Consider the following 21179-nt stretch of genomic DNA (forward strand, 5'->3'; position numbering starts at 1 on the left):
TTTTTTTTTTTTCTTTTTTTTTTCTTTTTTTTTTTGCGTGGTTGTTTCAATTACAGTATTTAATAGACAGTTTGCGTCTAAGTGTCCCTCATTTCTTATAGTTTGAGTAGGACACATCAAAATTCACTGAGTTTTTTATGAAGCTCCGAAATCCAAACTAAGATCAATTCTACAAACGAAAAAAAAGTTGAATTGTGTCAAATCGATAACATGTTGTATTATGGTGATTTCGGATATAAGTGCAATAAAACCTGTATTTTTTAGGAGCAAAGCTTTTATGGAATGTTTTTGAAACTAAAACGATCTTTGGGCCAATCGCTTTCAAGATATTGATTTTCTTTTTGTTAGAAGAAATTGTAATACAGTGATCATGTCTTCGCGAAGTATGGTTGTATAGCGTCTGTTTTTTTTACTCTGAATCTTTTTCACCGCCATTTTGGCTATCATAACATATAATTTGTATGATGACTTTTTTAAATTCGTCAATATAAATTTCGACGGAAAAAACGATATTGGTTTGGATTCAAGTACACACGAGGCACAATAAGTCAATAACAAGACCCCAAAAACACCAAACGTGGGAAAATATCCATAATGTTCCAAGAACGACGTCGGCAAACATGATTGCAGATTGAAAGATCCATGCACTATTTCAAATTTCAAGTCTTGAGCTGATGAAAGGATGCTCACGTAGAAGGGAGGGTCAGAACATACAGTCTGACATTATTTGGAAGCCACGAAATAAAAATCACTTGATAAATACATTTTAAAATCAGAGGCGGCTAAAACATCTATATCTAAATGAACTATACGTCTATACTTGTTATTAGGGCTATATATTATTTAAACTATTAGTTTTTCAAATGAAGTATACTAATTATTAGGATTATATCAATTAAAAAATATAGTCTTCTACTTTATAAATAGTGTGAAGTCTTAAACAAAGGAATAATGGGTTGAGGATATATATAGTTTAACAACTGATAGATGAAACACATATTAAAAATGTCAATAAGCAAGTCTAGTTAATACATATCGTACAGAAAATCCAATTGTTAATCTACAATTATTTTTCTATGCATAGGAGAAACGTGTACACCACCTGTAGTCTGCAGACACCTTTAATTATCCCGAGCATATAAGATATTAAGAGTGATGATTTTTTAAAGAGTTGAGCAGATTACACTATAATGAAGTTTATATAAGATGTAGTCCCTAAATTCAAATATATGTTAATCGAAGACGGTGGAAGCCGTGTTTAGATGATATATCATTATCCTAAATAAACTAGGAATGACTAATGATGGTTTATTACATGAAAATTGGTCAAATGCCATAAAATAAGATACAATTCATAAACAAATAAATTTTTCAAAACTATAAAAGGTTATTACTTTACTTTTCAATGTGTACCTTCCGAGTAAGTATTTAAAATTAATTTGGATATGATTTTAAAAAATATATTGGAACAGTTTCTACATATTGCAGTTGGAATACTTTGTAAGTAGAGAAAATTAGACTTCTAATACAGTAAAACCACTATAAATTAGTAATGTTGGGGCCAAGATATTTTATTAATTTATAGTGATATTAATTTTATATATAAATTAATAATTATTATTTTATAGTGTAAATTAATAATTATTAATTTATAGGTATATTTTTAATTGTTTATTTTTAAAAAATTATTAATTGAGACAATTTTTGCAAAATAATATTAGAATTTTGGATGTTGTAAATTTTATGGTATTGGAATTGAATTTGAAATAATAAAAAATATTATTGACAATGAATTACAAATATTATAGACAAATTCACTTATACACATGACATGAATATTCAAATTTATGAATACGAATATCAATTATCGTATTTTAATAGTCTATCAAACTATCAAAATGTAAATGATGCATATTTAGAAATTGAAAATTTTAAAAAGTTTTAGCTGTTTTATGAAATATTATAGAATATTTTATATCATTATAGTTTGAAGATACAAAATAACAATTGTATTATAGATATGAGGTTTAAGAAAAACATATTTTACTATATCAGCATATATATATATATATATATATATAAATTTATATGATTATTGATTTATGATATTATTGGGATTATATTTTACATGGAAATTTCAAAAAAAAATATTATCTTATCGAATTTTGTTATTTTCTACATTGTCCCGACTTGGGACTAGCAAATTTTTTTAATTATAGTGTTTATTAATTTATAGAATATTAATTTATAGATGTTTTACTGTAATTGACTTAATTAGAAGTACAAATATCGTCATTAAACCCATTTGTAAGTAGACAAAATTGTCCAAATGGGTGCTTTGCAAAAGTAAAATTTGAGGAAGGCATGGGTACATTATGCATATTAAGTATCATAACTATCAATTAAATAATAAGAAGAAACAAATTATTCAATCACATTTATTTTGAAAATAAGGTATTTTGGTTGATAAAAGTTAGAAAAATTATTAAAAGTCTTTTCTTCAATTTATTCTACTCACTAAGATGAATTAAAAAAAAAGGTATTCATTTGATAAAAAAATGATTATTAATAAAAACCGATGGTGATAGTCGATCGTGGATAGTGGTGGGTTTGTAGACAAGGGATGATGTGGACGGTGGAAGGTAGGTTTGTGGACGGTGGATGGTACATGGTTACATGGTGGGTGGTTAGATCAAGGATGATGGATATGATGTGTTTGTGGACGGTGATGTTGTGGACCTATGGTTGATTATAAACCCAATTTTTGTTCATTGATATTTCTTTAAATTTGTGCATGTAGTAAATTATGATTTTAAGCACACTAACATTCTCAATACAAGAAAAAAAATGCATCAAATCAGGCTTCAGACAAGTATGACATAAAATTGTGGAACCTCATTTGAATAAAACTTATATATTCTGAGACAGTGGGAATTGACCGTCGAGGAGTATATGCATTTGCTCCAAATTGTCAACGTTGCGGAGCGCATCCTATCAAATTAGGCTTCCGAAAATCTGGTATTTAAAATTTAGGGTTTAGTTTTGAAAGTTTAATTTTTAAAAATGGGGCATTTAGTCAAATGATATACATTTTAGGTAATATCACCAGAATCTACAAAAAAAAAATTATTACTAAAATATTTCGGATATTTTCAAAATACCCAGCGTGCCCTTGTTTTATGTTACCGGAAAAACGTTATTACAAAAATGTCATTGTCACGTCAGACGCCACGTCAGAAATCGCTGACGTGTATTAAATAATTCAGCCGTAAAGCGAAATAGAGGTAATGACGGCTGAGTTATAGGTATGTTGCGGCTGGTTTAAGAAAAAAATATTTGAGTAAGATCGGACGGCTGACTTAGAGCATAATTCAGCCACACGTTACGGCTGAGTTTTCAACGGATGGTTGAGTTGTCAAAATTTTGGCTGAGTTAGAACATAACTCAGCCGTCCGATGGTTGAGTTGTCAAATTTTCGGTTGAGTTTTCAATACGAAACGGCTGAGTTATCGTATTTCCAGCTAGCTGAGTTATGAAAAACGGCTGACTTATGAAATGTAGTTTCGGCTGAGTTATGGTTAAATTCTATAATTCAGGCGTGAAAGGCTGACTTATCGTACAACTCGGCCATTTGACGGCTGACTTAGAAACAAAAGATTAATTACTAGAATGTTATTCAGTTACGGCTGACATATGAAACGATACGGCTGAGTTACATATTTTCAGTTGACGCAGCGGCTGAATTTGGCAGCCATAGAGTTATAATTTATTTCATGGCTGAGTTATATTAAGGCTGAGTTATTATTCCTTTAATGTCTGACTTACCACGTCGGATGCATCATCCATGTCATCATCTTTCTTCTCTGGAAATATAGAAGAAAATAATACCATATTCAAAAAAATTAGGGAATCAAGATAGGGATAGAGCAAAATTACCATTTTAGGATTTTGTGTGGTGGAGGGAGTGGTGGCTGTTGGTCGGAAGCGGTGGTCGGCGGCTGGAGAAGGTGGCTGTTGGTCTGAAGCGGTGGCCGGCGGCCGGCGGCCGGAGAAGGTGGTCGGAGGTTTGCGGCGGAGGTCGGTGGACGGAGGTTGGCAGCGGAGGTCGGTGGCCGGAGGTCGGTGGCTGGAGGTCGGTGACCAGAGGTCGGCGGAGGAGGTCGGGTGGCCGGAGGTCGGCGGCGGAGGTAAGTGGTCGGAGGACATGTTAAATCATATATATATATATGTATTTTACTTTACTGATGTGCATTTTTTTTTTATTTTTTTATTTAAAATGGAAAAACTAAACGCAAGGGGTAAATTGTAATTACACCCAGAACACTAAACATTTGAGTAATTTTCAAAAGATTGTTAGATATAAATAATAAACCAACTTTTGATAACATTTGCGTAATTCTTTTTTAAAAATTATGTTATTATCGAACTTGAAAGCTGATGCTACATATTGAAGCGAAAATATAATATTTCATACTATTATATTTGTTGTTTTTTAATTAATCTATGTGCACTTTCAATTAGTTTTGATACGATATTTCTTAAAAGTTTAGAATACTTTACGTATACGTAATTATTGTCATCTAAACCTTTTGTAGCTAGTAAAAGTCGCTATGCACATGTAACCGAGAAACACATGTATATATATCCTTTAAATGCTAAGACTACCTTGTTGAGGCTGTTGTTGTGCTAAAAGCAGTTTAGGTTGAACTTTTCACAATAGAACAAGCAAATTGTTATAATCAAGGCCGTAAGCAAATTGTTATAATCAAGGCCGTAATGTACTGAAACAATGAGTGCAAAATGAATCTAAGACATAATTCTCCGGCAAGTATAGTCGAACAAAGTCTGGAGTGTGCTTTTTGGAGATGTTTCATTAGGTAGATTCAGAAGCCTAGAAACCCGAGAGAAACCGATATCATGTTTCATTAAAGAGTTAGGCTCTGGTTCTTGTTCTGGTTCTAGACCAAGTTGTTGCTGTTCTTTACTTGTTTTTGTTAGTGCCCATTGCATAGCCCATATTGCAAGGGGACGCATGTAAGTCAGTGATCTATACTCATCATTCGTGTTCCAAGCTTCAGGCGTCTGAAACGAGTAACTGTGTATACACAGTATCAGCAACTAATAATGGATATGAGTCATATGACTCAGAGTGAGAATGATAGAGAGAGAGAGAGGGAGAGAGCAAGCTTACCCAAGTCCGCCTTCAGACCAAGCAGCTTCATAAACGCCACTTGCAGTCTGAAACGCCATATCAACTAGACCTTCTTGGATCATTGTAGCAGAAAGAGCATATGTAACACCGGACCATATCTCTCGTGATTGCATAGACGCTGTATCAACTTTCCCACTGGGATGCATACCGTTTACAGCCCCACGTTTCCCATCTTTAATCTTCATCACATTGAAGTTGTAAACTTTCTCCAAAGCTGTTCTTGCCTTGTCTTCATCTACAATAGGCAAAAGGCCTGATGCTCTCGCGTACCTGCGATTATATACATCATACCACATCAACTCTTACTTCTAACTAAAATGCATAACAGTTATACTTATTACTTCTTTAAGAAAGGGAGGAAACAAACCATTGACCAGCTAGTTGATCAGCTTGGATAGATGAGCTATACGGACTTCCACTATTGTCATAGTTAAAATATGAACCATTCCACAACTGTTTCTCATATACAACCTTTGCTTTCTGAAACTTTGACCAGAAATAGTCCTGAGAGTTCTTGTCATCAACTACGCGTGCCAATGCTGATGCAGCTTGCAGTGCAGCCACCCAAAGTCCACCAGAGTATGCGCTTACACCAGACGCGGACCATGTATCGTAAGTCTGATCTGGAAATCCTTCGTTCTCAATCATTCCATCGCCATCGTTGTCAAACTGAGCCATATATGCCATTGCAACATACACTGAGGGCCAGACAGCTGTTGCAAACTTCTTGTCGCCTGTAGCAACCACATCCCGGTACACTTGGAGGACGAACTTGGGGTTCAAATCTTTCCACCGATCTGTATTGTGAAGGTTATAACCATTGACTTCAAACCAAGGGTCATTGATGCCTAAGTCATGAGGAACTGCACCAAGAACCTTCCTCTGAACCCATTGTCCCTCAGTAAGAGTTTTAACTTTAGTGGGATCGTGTAGCATCACCGCAGCAGCAAAGTCTCTTTGGATACTAAGTTCTAGTTTTGGAAACAGCATCACTAGTGCAAAAGATGAATAGAAATGAACATCATAGGTGTTCCACATACGATATTCAACCCCTTCTAGGTAAAGGAAGTGCCCAATGTTCTCTTCTCCTTCTTCGAGTAGTTTAGTGCCAAATGCAGAGTTTGATGCTGTTGATGCATGAAGTTCCTCAAGTGTAGATGACATTTTTTCAAGGACAGAGATAGCTGTATCATTCTGACGCGGCACATCAGTAGCGTCGTTCTTCAGACCGAGCTGGGAGTAATCGAGTGAGAACTTCTTTTCTCTGACTCCTGCCAAGCTATGTACTGGGGATGATCCATCTGCAGAAAAATATGGACTAACCATGAGAACACCGCGTCATAATGTCATGCTGAAAGTAAACTTTTATCATATAAAAATCGTCCAAACGTACCTGTCCAAACAGTTCCTCCTGNCTTTGCTTTCTGAAACTTTGACCAGAAATAGTCCTGAGAGTTCTTGTCATCAACTACGCGTGCCAATGCTGATGCAGCTTGCAGTGCAGCCACCCAAAGTCCACCAGAGTATGCGCTTACACCAGACGCGGACCATGTATCGTAAGTCTGATCTGGAAATCCTTCGTTCTCAATCATTCCATCGCCATCGTTGTCAAACTGAGCCATATATGCCATTGCAACATACACTGAGGGCCAGACAGCTGTTGCAAACTTCTTGTCGCCTGTAGCAACCACATCCCGGTACACTTGGAGGACGAACTTGGGGTTCAAATCTTTCCACCGATCTGTATTGTGAAGGTTATAACCATTGACTTCAAACCAAGGGTCATTGATGCCTAAGTCATGAGGAACTGCACCAAGAACCTTCCTCTGAACCCATTGTCCCTCAGTAAGAGTTTTAACTTTAGTGGGATCGTGTAGCATCACCGCAGCAGCAAAGTCTCTTTGGATACTAAGTTCTAGTTTTGGAAACAGCATCACTAGTGCAAAAGATGAATAGAAATGAACATCATAGGTGTTCCACATACGATATTCAACCCCTTCTAGGTAAAGGAAGTGCCCAATGTTCTCTTCTCCTTCTTCGAGTAGTTTAGTGCCAAATGCAGAGTTTGATGCTGTTGATGCATGAAGTTCCTCAAGTGTAGATGACATTTTTTCAAGGACAGAGATAGCTGTATCATTCTGACGCGGCACATCAGTAGCGTCGTTCTTCAGACCGAGCTGGGAGTAATCGAGTGAGAACTTCTTTTCTCTGACTCCTGCCAAGCTATGTACTGGGGATGATCCATCTGCAGAAAAATATGGACTAACCATGAGAACACCGCGTCATAATGTCATGCTGAAAGTAAACTTTTATCATATAAAAATCGTCCAAACGTACCTGTCCAAACAGTTCCTCCTGAATTAAGGTAATAAAGCTCGTTGAAGAGAGTGATAGGGTACCTAAAAACACCAAACACAGGTTCGTGATAACTTTATGAGCACTGATATGTCTTATAGAAGCTGAAAAACAAGCCTTACCATTCAGGCAGCCTTTTGTCTTCAAGTATTGCTCTTTGCCAAGCTTCTATCCAGGACTCCCATTGATTATGTTCTGTTCCATATAAGACTTGTCAGTGGAAGCTCTTTCTCAGGTGTATCAAAGGAAAATCTATTTTAAGAATGATTAGGTCTTCACCAAAAATAGCATCATGTGCAATTTGGGCTGCAGCATCACCATGATTACCATAAAACTTTGTGTAACGCCTGAAAAGAGTCTGTTTTAGAAGGCTGACTTTATTAACCATCATCATTAAAAAAAAACTCTGTAGCGAAACTTACCTAGAATATATTTTACCACTAGGAAACTGCACTTCAGGGCAGTCCCAAGCCAGAGAAAATGTGACAATGCGTGACTCTCCCGGTGGGACTGTTACAGAGGCTGCTACTGCTGCCCCAATCGATGACCCGTTCTCTGACTGCATCGACGCTTCAGAAGCCTCAAAGTGATCAAAAGAACCATTCTGTAACAAATACAGGAGTATATATCAAATATAACGTTGACGAATAATACAATTATAGGCAAGAAGATAATGTTCGGTTCATCGTAACATAATCAAGGATTTGTCAAACCTCTTTAATAACTTGCCACATATCTTTTGCTGTGATTCCATTCTGTTTTCCAGATACTATGAAAAATGGGCAGGTTGACACACTAACACCATCGGTGGACTGAGCTGAAATCGCATATGACAGTGATGGTAATCCGTTTGCTGTTCTGTATCAGAAAACATCCAGCAACAAAATTGAAACATTAAGAGTATGATACTTAACCACCAAAAACATTTTTATCATGTACTAAATTGGTGCTTTACGCAAAGAATATGGAAGAACTTACTTATGGTGTAAAAGCACACCCTGGACTCCATCATTCATCCTATTATGATCATCAACATCAAGTTAGTATAAACACACACACGCACAGAAAAAGTTGAAAATTTTGCAACGACGTTCGCCTTCATATCTTTTAAAGTGGGAGAGCTAGTAAAGCCACAAAAGAAGATAAAGTATGATGAGTGAAGAGTATTTATTTATACATTATCTTGGAGTTGTAGTGGCCACCTGAGAACTCTGAATCTCCTCCAACAGAATTCTGAACAAAAACAAAAATCTCAGAGGATTGTGAAAGGAATGGTAAAAACAAAAGCCAAACAATATGACAGCATTGAACAATGATCTCACCGCCCAAGTGAAGAGCAATGTCGCATCCGCAGTAGTGTCTCCGAGATTATGAAGCTGATTAATATAATAGCCAAACTCATCAGTACTATGGTAAGCTCTACAGCATAAAAATCTCAAAATATCAAAAAGAAACACTAGACATACTGTAAAAGTGAAAACAGACACAGGAAAGCTGCTTTCTTTGTAGTTGTGAGGTATAAAAGGTGAAACTTGACGACATACAATCCTAAGCTCTGGATCAGGTTCACCTATAGACCATCAAATATTAATGTTTCAGGTTCATAACACAGACGGAACAATATTTCTTAGTGTGAAATTATGTATAGAATCATATTACCCTCATACATTGTCCAGGACCTTGGGTATAAAGCATGATAGGTAGACTTGTCTCCTTTCAGATTCCAGTCCCAAGAACCAATTCCAGATTCTGACTCTTCTCTGTTCAAATATATACATGTCAATCATCTCAAAACAAAGAATATCCACCGCAAGCTAACAAGCAGCACAGAGTACTGTAGTACTTACTTGCCAAGCTTTGGGTTCTTAGGACATAACACGCTTGAGTACTTTTTTTTACCATTAGCACGTGAAACAAATGCCTGCATCAAACAGTTTGAAACATGGCTTAAAGTTCATCATCAGAAATATCCTAAAACCAGTTTCTTCCTGCGAAGTCTCTAACTTACTGAGAATTGATTTGCTAGAACTGGTTCATCTTCACATCTTGGAGGGAATAGTTGCCATCTCTGGAATTCACCTTTAAAACTCCTTCCTATGCTTCCAGCACTGCATGTTAGACCTTATCAATATTTTTTCAGTATGAAAGGTTACAAATATAATCAGAGAGATAGAGTTCTCCAAATGACTATTAAACATACTAATGTGATGACGTAGAGTGGTAAAAAGGAACAAAAACATACCCAATACCTCCAAGTGGAACACCATGGGAAGACGTTACAGAGTGCTTGGAGAATGGATCTATGAAAGCCAACTGAAATTAAATAGATATATTATTACAATATGGCTTATGTACACAGATCATTTTGTCTTAAACTCTTTGATAGAACTGAAAAAGTGAAATCTGTTTACCCTTCCTTTAGCGGCTTCTTCTCTGACAAGAAACCATAACCGAATGCCAACAGGAGCCTACCAGAAACAAAACAAAAAAGATAGTTTTGATGATGACAAGCTTATCAAACAGTATGCAGAATTTCTAATAACAGTTAATATATATTTGAAGCGTTTTGTTTGCCAATAGGTAGGTTAGGTACCAGTTGAAAAATCTCTTTAGGAGTTAGATTGAATTCTCGAGGAGCCTTTACGTCACTATCTATCTTTCTTTGCCATGTCAAAGATGCAGGTACTCCCGGATCAACCTGATTTTGACAAAAATATTACAAACCAAAACCAACATTACTTGAAAGATTCTGGTAAAGAAGCAGTGTTGATCAGTATTTGTGTGATACAGATTAAAGAACTGAAAAGTTGATGGATAGGAAACTATAACAAGAACCCAGAAGTTTAAGCTATCCAAATCAGTCTGTATAAGAAGAAAGCAATGACACAACACAGCCATGTATAGCTTACTTTAGTAGTATCAGAAGAGTTGAAAGATTTGACATCTTCACCACTATCCATGATCTTTACATCAGACATTGATCCTGAAAACACAACAGAAACATTAAATAATTGTAACACATTCTAAAATTCATGAAGACAAACTGGGGAAAATAAGTGAATATACCTGAAACGGATTGCTCTGAATCGAACAAGTGGATCAAAACAAAAATAAATACGGGAAACAAGAATAAAAATCGCGAGAATTGGTTGTGGCAGAGAGGAACGATCAACCCGAAGAAGATTGAAAAAAGAAAATAAACTTTGTGAAAGTGAGATTGAAAAATCGGGACTTTGTCAATGGTTACAGTTGGTGACTCTTATTGAGAAAACAGAGTTTTGTTATATGGAAGATTTATTGGATAAAAAATTATCTCCTGAATAATTTGGACTAATTTAATTGGATATATATATATATATGGTCGCCACTCGCCACTCGCCACCACAAACAATTATTTAAGGTTAGAAATCTTATTTATTAATTTTGATCAAAACGTCTCAACTATTTATTTCCTGATTTTTAAAACTTTACTTTTAAGCAATGTGTTTGTAATTTGCTGATTACAAAAAAAAAAAAAAGCATTTAATTTTTGCAATTATTAAATTAGGATAATGATGAACAGACAACGCATAATGAATGGGTAGATGAAATCATGGAAATAAAACGAAAGAGATAAAAACCGTGTGCGAAAATTGGAATTAATGGTGTTGTTTAAGGACAACAAGTAAACAAAAAAGGAGTGAAAAACAGACACGTTACTTGCATCATCATGCTTCATATGTGGACCTATCGAGAGAACTTAGGTTCTGCACGATTGCATCGTGTATTTGTTTTAATTAATAAAAGAAGTAACGAAGTAATATAAAAAAAAAACACCCCAAGTCAGTTAGTTGTTAATGTGAAGAAAACATTACCGACATGCTTGAATGAACTAGAGAGCATCACGAAACGAACTCTATCCCCAGTCGTGTTTTACACGGCTTCCCTGTCAGTCTCTGGTTCGACTTAACATGTGTTTGACCTCTTTTTTTTTTTTGTTTGTTCTCTCCCACGAGTTGAACTCGGTGGAGCTTAGACCATGGGCATTGGTTGGGACAAAATTTTGTCCCTCAAATATTTTATTCTTATTTTCAGAGTTTCTTAATTTTGGTATGAGCATTGATGTCCCTCACAATTGGTCCCCTGAAAAAAATAATATTATTTTTTATTTTAAAAATTAATTATGTAAATTAAGAAGTAAAATCATATTAAAATTTTAATTCAAATAAAACATATAACATTAATATTAAAAATATAAGAAAATTAATTATGTAACATTAATATCTAAACTTATTTCTGCTCTTCCCTTGCTCAAACACTATCTTCTCTAACTGGGCTATTTTCTGCTCAGTTTCATTACGGATGTGTGAGTCGTAGTCACACGCGAATGTGATGCTATCTACCTTCTCCGTCAGCAGTTCACGTTGTCTGTTCATCTCACTTATCTCCTCCATGACTGCTGCATCCCACCACTTGTGGATATGCATATCGCCATCATCAACATTCCCACATGTGAAGAACCTGCATTAACATATACAATCGTAAATCAATTCAACCTCAGGTTAATACATTGGAAATCACTTAATAATATGGCAATGTTAAACCACTTACCTTCTGTTCTCGTTTGAGGATAGAATAGGCTGACCACCACAGTAACATACCTTGGGGAATCCGAATTCAACCTCAGGTTGGGGAGGGTATAGAGTCGCCTGAGTGTTGAGTAAGTTACTCTCAGCCTCATCCATCCGAATCAAAGCTTCTACTTCCCTCTCCTCAGTGTCCTGCGAATATCTATCATACTCATCTGAGGAATCAGGCTGAGAGTAGCTGTAGTCTTGGCCCATCGGATACTTTACCTGGAAAGCACCAAGAACAGACATATTAGAGTTACATTATTCAAGAACAGTTGTATAACATTAACAGATAACATTATTCAAGAACAGTTATAACATTAAACTAATAATACTCATACACGATTTATGGCAACAAACATCAAGTACACCAACTACATTTTTGAAACATTTAGTTACACAAACTTAGTTATACTGTCAGTTACATATATTAATGCAAATGCAACAATATATATACTCGCAGCTTTATATAACTAGCTTTAGTTACATATATTAATGCAAATGCAACATTACATATACTCGCAGCTTTATATAAGTAGCAAAACATATGAACTAGTCTACCAATCTAAAGATACAAAACATATGAACTAGTCTACCAATCTAAAGATACAAAACATATGAACTAGTCTACCAAATCATATGAACTAGTCTAAAGATACACTTGACGAATCTAAAGATACAAAACATATGAACTACTCAACCAAATCAAAAAATGATACCACAACATTTTTGATGCTAATAGAATCGATTATTTACCTTTGACAGGGAGATTGTTTGCTACTTGTTCTGTGATTTATCTTTATGTGAGGCTTCCTTTACGTGTGGCTAAGGAAACTCATAACAAACAAACAAGTGCAATGTTAAACTCGGTTTAACATAAAACAATCAAGTTTCACAACAAATAAGCGCAATACGACATAAAACAATCAATCTGCATCCCCAAATATATTTCGAAGAATTAGAAACAATTTTAAGATATTTATTAAATCATAAACTAAAATCAGGGAGAAACTAAATCGAATCCCTAAATCAAAACCCCTAAAAACTAAATCGAATCCCTAAATCAAAACCCCTAAAATCTAAATCGAATCCCTAAAGCAAAACCCCTAAAAACTAAAACGAATCCCTAAATCGAAACCCTAAATCCAAAACCTAAACATATTAAGAAACCCTAATTCGAAATTAAAATCAAAGAGAACATATACATAGAGATAGACAACAATCGAATCAAATATCAGAAACAAAACTTTTGAATCACATAAACAATCGCCTTAAACAGAAAAAGATAATACATCAAAAAAAGAAAATCATCAAAGGAAACGAAGGAAACCAGGGAAGAACACAAACCTCTTCCTATTGCAACCGATTGACGGCAGATTAGCCTTTGCTTCACCCAATTTTCAGAGAAATCACCAGGAAGAATCAAATCGCCTTCGAAAGAGAGAGAGCGTAAAGAAAGAGAGATGGAGAGGAAAAATATCGCGACCCAACAATTTTTTTTGGTTCACCCTCACCCTAATTCCACGAAGCAATAAGCCCGCGCCACGTGTCTTCAAGGACTGATGAAAAAACGTCGCGTGTGTAGATACGTTCCTCTCATATTATTTTCATTTCCATTTAAATTTAAATGTTTTATTAGGTGGGACGCCATGTGGGTATGCTGATGCATATGGTCTAAGCCCTCAAACCACATGTTGAGCTACAAGTTCATGCACAATGTGGTTTGACCTCTATTTCAAGTTGTTAATTAGTAAAATATTTTTTTTAAAATGGGAGATTCTCATAATACCAAAAAGTGTCTTTCCAAATTTAGCACAATATTTTCAAAACTCCAAAATAGCACTAAATTGCAAAATTAAACTCTAAATTCAAAATATTAAACTTTACCTCTCAAAAGTTAAAACTATATCTGAAATGTGAAATTGAGAACTTAAACCTAAAAAAAAATTCTAAAAATTAATTTTAAACATTGTAATGTCTTAAATAATGCTATTTTTGGAAGTTTATGGGGTGTGTGCTATAATCTTCCATAAAATTTGTTTTAATGTTATTTTAGGATATTTTTTTTTATAAAGATGTAAAATTTGGGTTTCAAGTTTCTTTTTAAAAAAAAAAAAAAAATCCCTGACATTAATATGCATGTTTGAAACCATATGGTAACACAATGACAATGTTAGTAAAAGTTAAAATAATGTATATACACTAAATTTTACCCCGTGGTACACCACAAGTATATTATTTTGTTGATATGATACTGTAATAGTTTAGTGGTGCTTGTAGTCGATGGTGAATTGCATATATATATATATATATATATATATATATATATATTGTTAACGTTGTAGATAGGTTTTGTATAAATTTATAATTCGCAAGTTAAGAATATACGTTATCAATTCTTTTTGTCAAACTGAGCCCTAAAAATTTGGCATGTAAATTAGATATTTCCTAAGATACAATGGGCATTAATTGACATTAATTGGATGTAAATAAGTAAGCTATGTATTAAAAACCGGCCCAAAATATTCGGTAATCTTAAGGAGGATCCGAATAATTGAATTGGTTATAATTTTATTTAAAAATCTGACCCAAAATTGGCAAAAAGCCAAAAAGTGATGGCAATCTATTGTACTTTAAAAATGTATTTCGAGCTCTATATGTGCATATATTTGTTTGGTTATAAATATTCTAAGAAAAAATTTAAAATATATATTTGTTTATAAAAATTCAAATCACATCATATGCTGAACAAAATCTAAAATTTTATTAACTTTATATATTAAATAGTAATTAAAATAATTAAATATACGATTAAATAAAAGTGTAAGGAGAATTATATTTTAATCTAATATATTGATTTAAATTGGGTAGATAGTTTTTAGGATAATAATTTTATCAAATAAGGAAATGATTGTGTTTGGTTGTAAGGATTGTAGAGAATTTAGTTGAGACTTGTTTGGATACAAAAATAAGAGAGGATAACACAAAAATGTACTTCAAAAATGTTAAGATAGATATTAACATTGTTTTCCCTTGTTAACATTCTAATATTAATACTGTATGTGGAGATGAACACGAGACGATCAAGTTTGGGTAACCAAGCTAAATAGGCTTGACTTGTTATCTTGTATATATATAGGACCACAGAGAGGAACCTTTCATCCGGACAATAAAGCAACCAAGGTTATCTTGTATTTTAGTGAAGTGATTTGTTTGGAGATTGATACTGAGTCGTCCTAGCATTTGGAACAGTTTCAATCAAGATCCAATAAACGCAACTTATAAAAAGAAGGTTTGGGTTGGTGAGAGAGAGAGAGAGAGAGAAAACAAATAAAGTAGCGAGCAAGTTAGTAAGAGAAAAGCATTCAAGGTGTAAGCATTGGGTAGTTCTCTCAAGATATATACAAAGAAAGGGTGTGTGAGAGTTACTCACTCTAGTCAGTATCTTCCCTTTGTTGTATCTCTTATAAACTTGCTTGGTTAGTGGATTTTGATTTTTGAGCTATGGTATTCAAAAAAGAGAATGATGTAGCTAATGTCACATGCTAACATTGCTGGAAGTCGTAAAAGCCTCTAACGTCAATCTCTTTATTAATTACTATCTCATTTCTCTCATACATCTCTACTTTGTTTCAAACTTTTTGTTAGTCTTTTTGCTTAAGTAAAGTAGACTCAAACAAACATCTTTTGAATAACTTTCTAAATATGCAACGATTCAAATATGTTGGGCTCAGCCGTTTTCATAAAAGCCCACCTAAACACATTAAAATCGAAAGGACATATATACGCCACCGCCACCGCCACCAACCATTTTTTCTAGAAGCTTCCACTTACATACATACTTCTCTCCTCCTTCCTTCCTTCTTCTTCGGGCTTATCTTCTTCCTTCCTCCTCCACCTAACTCTCCTTCATTTCCTCCTTAGGGTTTCAATCTCATGGCTTCCTCCGCCGCACAATTCCACATCCTCGGCGGAATCGGATTCCCTACTTCTTCTTCATCAAACAAAATCCTCGATGGTAAAACCAATTCCACTCCACGAAGCGTCTTCTTCGGCAACAGAACCACTCCTTTCTCTACTCCAAACTCCGCCTTCCTCCGTATGGGAAGAAGAAACACCGGCGGAGCTTCCAGATACTCGGTTGGTCCAGTCCGTGTGGTTAACGAGAAAGTAGTCGGGATCGATTTAGGTACGACGAACTCAGCCGTAGCTGTCATGGAAGGAGGTAAACCAACGATTATAACTAACGCTGAAGGTCAGAGAACTACGCCTTCTGTTGTGGCTTACACGAAGAACAAAGATAGACTTGTTGGTCAGATTGCGAAGCGTCAGGCTGTTGTTAATCCGGAGAACACTTATTCATCTGTGAAGAGGTTTTTGGGTACGGAAATGAAAGAGGTTGGTGAAGAGGCTAAGCAGGTTTCTTATAGAGTTGTTAAAGATGATAATGGCAATGTTAAGCTTGATTGTCCTGCTATGGGTCAACAGTTCTCTCCTGAGGAGATCTCTGCTCAGGTTTGAACGGTTTTTTTTTTTTTTTTTTTAATTCATTTTCTTGTGAATTTAGAATTTGGGTGATGAGTGGTTTTACTGAGTACTGTTGTGTGTGGTTGTAAATAATGTAGGTTTTGAGGAAGCTTGTGGATGATGCTTCGAGGTTTTTGAATGATAAAGTAACTAAAGCTGTCATCACTGTGCCTGCTTACTTTAATGATTCACAAAGGACGGCTACTAAAGATGCTGGGCGTATTGCTGGATTGGAAGTTCTTCGTATTATCAATGAGCCTACTGCTGCTTCTTTGGCTTATGGCTTTGAGAAGAAAAGCAATGAAACTATTCTAGTCTTTGATCTTGGTGGTGGTACTTTTGATGTCTCAGGTACTTTTTGCTGAAAAGTACTACTTGGGTTTTGCTACTTGGCTTTTATTGTCTTCGTAGGTATTTGGAGTATTCTGATTATTTATGGGTTTTTGTTTCTTGTAATGTAGTCCTTGAGGTTGGTGATGGTGTTTTTGAAGTGCTTTCTACTTCTGGTGATACACATTTGGGAGGTGATGACTTTGACAAGGTGAGTCAAAACATAGACTTGTCTTGATACTTAAGGCAGGGAACCTTGATCTGTTCACTCACCTGGTAAATATGACTTTTTTTTGCAATGCAGAGAGTTGTTGATTGGCTTGCTTCAACTTTCAAGAAAGATGAAGGCATAGACCTTACCAAAGACAAGCAAGCACTTCAGAGGTTAANGCTAAAAAGTATTACTTGGGTTTTGCTAAGTCCTTGGCTTTTATTGTCTACGTTGGTATTTGGAGTATTCTGATTATTTATGGGTTTTTTTTGTTTCGTTGAATGTAGTCCTTGAGGTTGGTGATGGTGTTTTCGAAGTGCTTTCTACTTCTGGTGATACACATTTGGGAGGTGATGACTTTGACAAGGTGAGTCAAAACATAGACTACTTGTCTTGATACTAAAGGCAGGGAACCTTGATCTGTTCACTCACCTGGTAAATATGCAATGCAGAGAGTTGTTGATTGGCTTGCTTCAACTTTCAAGAAAGATGAAGGCATAGATCTTACCAAAGACAAGCAAGCGCTTCAGAGGTTAACTGAGGCAGCTGAAAAAGCTAAAATTGAGCTTTCCTCACTGACTCAGACTAACATGAGGTTCAATTTTCTCTCTCAAATCTCTATTTGCCTGGTCCGCATTGGTTTGTGGGATATTAATTAATTGAGATTCTGAGTCCAGTTTGCCTTTTATCACTGCTACGGCTGATGGTCCTAAGCACATTGAAACCACTCTCACCCGAGCCAAATTTGAAGAATTGTGCTCTGACTTACTCGACAGGTGATTATAGTTTTTGTTTTCTGTGGCTAAGATCAGTAACCCGCCATTCAAACAAGATTGCTATGTGATTTACCAGAAAGGCTTAAGTTCCTATTCTATGCATTCAAACTTGTAGGGTAAGGAAACCGGTGGAGAATTCCTTGAGGGATGCGAAGCTCAGTTTCAACGATATTGATGAGGTGATTCTTGTTGGTGGATCCACACGTATTCCTGCTGTTCAAGAACTCGTAAGGAAACTGACAGGGAAAGAACCCAATGTGTCAGTCAATCCTGATGAAGTCGTAGCTTCAGGTGCTGCAGTTCAGGTGTGTTCATGTTGACATCTTATCTTCACGTTTTGTAGTCATAATAATTACATTGTACCATTGTACTTTAATGAGCTATATCACTAAAAGGCTATTTGGCTTCTGATTTCAGGCTGGTGTTCTATCTGGAGATGTGAGGGACATTGTTCTTCTTGATGTGACGCCACTGTCGCTTGGTTTGGAAACTCTTGGTGGTGTCATGACCAAGATCATTCCAAGAAACACCACACTTCCAACTTCTAAATCAGAAGTCTTCTCAACTGCTGCAGATGGACAGACAAGTGTTGATATTAATGTGTTACAGGGTGAGAGAGAGTTCGTAAGAGATAACAAGTCTATTGGTAGCTTCCGTCTTGATGGTATCCCGCCTGCACCACGTGGAGTTCCACAAATCGAGGTCAAATTTGATATTGATGCCAATGGAATTCTATCTGTCAGTGCTTCCGACAAAGGCACAGGAAAGAAGCAGGACATCACCATTACTGGTGCTAGTACCTTGCCAAAGGATGAGGTCTGTATCAAAATTATATAAATGTTGCTTCACTTTTTTTTTTTTTTGATTTGTAGTGTTTTATCCTATTCATGTTTAAATGATTCATATTGGTTGTGGGGTGTTGTTGCAGGTAGACACAATGGTCCAAGAAGCAGAGAGGTTTGCCAAGGAAGACAAAGAAAAGAGAGATGCGATTGACACAAAAAACCAGGCTGATTCCATCGTGTACCAGACGGAGAAGCAGCTGAAAGAACTTGGAGAGAAAATTCCAGGTCCAGTGAAAGAAAAGGTCGAGGCTAAGCTCCAAGAGCTGAAGGAGAAGATAGCAAGTGGATCAACCCAAGAAATCAAAGAGACCATGGCAGCTCTTAACCAAGAAGTGATGCAGATTGGCCAGTCTCTGTACAACCAATCCCAATCAGGTGGTGCTGGTTCTCCTCCTGGAGGTGAAGCTTCCTCGGCATCTGACTCATCATCTTCAACCAAAGGTGGAGACAATGTTGATGATGTGATCGACGCTGACTTCACTGACAGCAACTAAATACACAATTCGGATTCATACGAGTATTATTCTTGGGGTTTTGTCCATGATTGATTTTGTAGGAAGGATAATTTGATTTGTGGGCAGCAAATGAATGGTAAGAGTCAAATTTTTGCCTTTTAAAACACATAAGTGAAACAATATTCTGGAGCACAAATTGTCAAACCTCTCTCAGCTTTTCACAGAGTAGTTTAGACGTTCCTCTGCAGCTATCAACCAGGCGCAGGTGAAGATACCTACATACATAGTTAAATTGTACAACAAACACAAGACCAAATGATTTATATACACAGACGGTTGCGGTGTTATGCAGCATAGCACATCAGAGGCGGAGTCCGTCGTTCTTAGGACTTTCGAGGGACGCTGCTTGCTCTGCCCCAGAACCTGCGATCTTCATTGCATCCACACCTGCCATTACCACCACCTGAGTTATGCGCGGTTGTGTATAACTGGTTAAAACCATGTCTCGGTGAGCCCCCCCAGCCTGTGCCACTGGGGAAGTCTAAAGGTGCTGGTGGTCGCTGCCTGTTAGGCGCCTGCAAGTATTCTTCGAAAAGATTGATTGAATTATCAAAAATTTGTAACCCAAAGCGCAAAAATAAAGTGGAATTAAATTGATATTAGATTATAAAACTTTTTCTTTATGGTTTACGTGATAGGACTAATAAAATTTACTACTTAATATGATATGCAAAATTCTGATAAAAATTCTATAAAAAAATTTGAAACAGGGTGGCTATCTAAAACTGTTGCTCAAATCAAAGAAGGGATTTTCTCTGGAGTCTTAATCTGTGAAGAGGTTGATTAAGTGGATGAGTGTGTAGATGTGATATTGGGTTAAGTTGTTTCTGCTTTGTTTGATATACTTCTTGATTCTTAATCCATGATGAACTTGGTTAAGTAACGGCTGTTTAGATGTTCATTTGAGTTCTGCTTTTGATTCAGTTGTTTCTGTTTTTGTAGGATTTTGTTCTAGATTGTTAAAATCGAAGATGTCTACTGAATCATCAAGGGAAAAGAATGTTTACATGGCGAAACTAGCTGAACGCTATGAAGAAATGGTTGAAGAATTCATGGAGAAAGTTTCGAAAACTGTTGATGTTGAGGAACTCTCAGTTGAAGAGAGGAATCGTCTCTCTGTTTCTGAGTTGGATACATTTGGTGAGGAATCATACAAGGACAGTACACTGATCATGCAGCTTCTTAGAGACAATCTCACTCTCTGGATTTCAGATATGACAGACAGTAAGCATCAACACAATATACATTGATCATTGTTCACTTTAAACCAACTTCAACTTGGGGTCTTTAGATGGTGATATAGTTATCAAGAGCTTCTTTGTTCTGTAATTGACATGATTGTTTCTTTCTGGTCATTAGGACGAAGCAGGAGATGATATCAAGGAGGCAGCATCGAAGCCTGATGGCGCAGAGTAAACCCAAAGAAGAGGAAATCACTTTATTTTATAAAAAGTAGAAACTTTCATGTGATAATCTGAGTGAGGGATAGCTCAGGATTCTTATAAGGACATAATTTTGTTCTCGTTTGTTTGTTTGGTAAACAATTTGAAAACTAATTGCTATTGCTTTAGGTTCCTCAAAATTTCCTTTTCTCCTAATGAAATCAAAACTTTTTTTTTTTTTTTTTTTTTTTNTATGATACTGCAGTTTTCTTATCATCGTTTTTTTTGGGTCCTAAATATAGTTTAAAATCAGAACAACAACCCTAATAATTGTTGAATCACCTGAATAGCTTAGTGAACAAGCGAAGTGCTAGTTAATTAACACCTCCAAGTTAAGAGCTAGCTAGTTAACACTT

At 35.8% G+C, this 21179-nt stretch overlaps 3 protein-coding genes across 6 annotated transcripts; 1 reads left to right on the forward strand and 2 right to left on the reverse strand.

The window, feature by feature from the left end:
- On the reverse strand, positions 4641–10892 carry LOC104760976 (non-lysosomal glucosylceramidase-like). The gene is made up of 20 exons (XM_010483983.2): positions 10634–10892; positions 10477–10550; positions 10161–10265; positions 9979–10035; positions 9810–9880; positions 9576–9675; positions 9415–9488; positions 9227–9327; positions 9034–9137; positions 8890–8943; positions 8745–8800; positions 8546–8584; positions 8281–8425; positions 7990–8171; positions 7847–7914; positions 7690–7762; positions 7550–7611; positions 5580–6513; positions 5192–5482; positions 4641–5095 (listed from the first exon to the last, which is right to left on the reverse strand). The coding sequence occupies exons 2-20, from the start codon at positions 10543–10545 to the stop codon at positions 4807–4809; spliced, it is 2874 nt and encodes a 957-aa protein (XP_010482285.1). The 5' UTR covers positions 10546–10550; positions 10634–10892; the 3' UTR covers positions 4641–4806.
- Positions 11824–13849, reverse strand: LOC104763311. Its single transcript, XM_019240059.1, has 4 exons — positions 13692–13849; positions 12934–13608; positions 12158–12402; positions 11824–12067 (listed from the first exon to the last, which is right to left on the reverse strand). Exons 3-4 carry the CDS (start codon positions 12388–12390, stop codon positions 11824–11826), a joined length of 477 nt encoding a protein of 158 aa, XP_019095604.1. The 5' UTR covers positions 12391–12402; positions 12934–13608; positions 13692–13849.
- On the forward strand, positions 16002–19528 carry LOC104760978 (heat shock 70 kDa protein 7, chloroplastic). Of its 4 annotated transcripts, none has more exons than XM_010483986.2 (9): positions 16002–16692; positions 16803–17055; positions 17166–17245; positions 17339–17418; positions 17778–17840; positions 17923–18021; positions 18137–18326; positions 18439–18837; positions 18950–19528. In XM_010483986.2, the coding sequence occupies exons 1-9, from the start codon at positions 16114–16116 to the stop codon at positions 19358–19360; spliced, it is 2154 nt and encodes a 717-aa protein (XP_010482288.1). In that variant the 5' UTR covers positions 16002–16113; the 3' UTR covers positions 19361–19528. The 4 variants fall into 4 exon arrangements, with proteins under 4 accessions (XP_010482288.1, XP_010482287.1, XP_019096025.1 ...); XM_010483985.2 differs by having other exon boundaries at positions 17339–17381; positions 17741–17840; XM_019240480.1 differs by lacking the exon at positions 17339–17418 and having other exon boundaries at positions 17698–17840.

This window comes from Camelina sativa, chromosome 18 (assembly GCF_000633955.1).
Source record: "Camelina sativa cultivar DH55 chromosome 18, Cs, whole genome shotgun sequence".
NCBI classification, from domain to species: domain Eukaryota; kingdom Viridiplantae; phylum Streptophyta; class Magnoliopsida; order Brassicales; family Brassicaceae; genus Camelina; species Camelina sativa.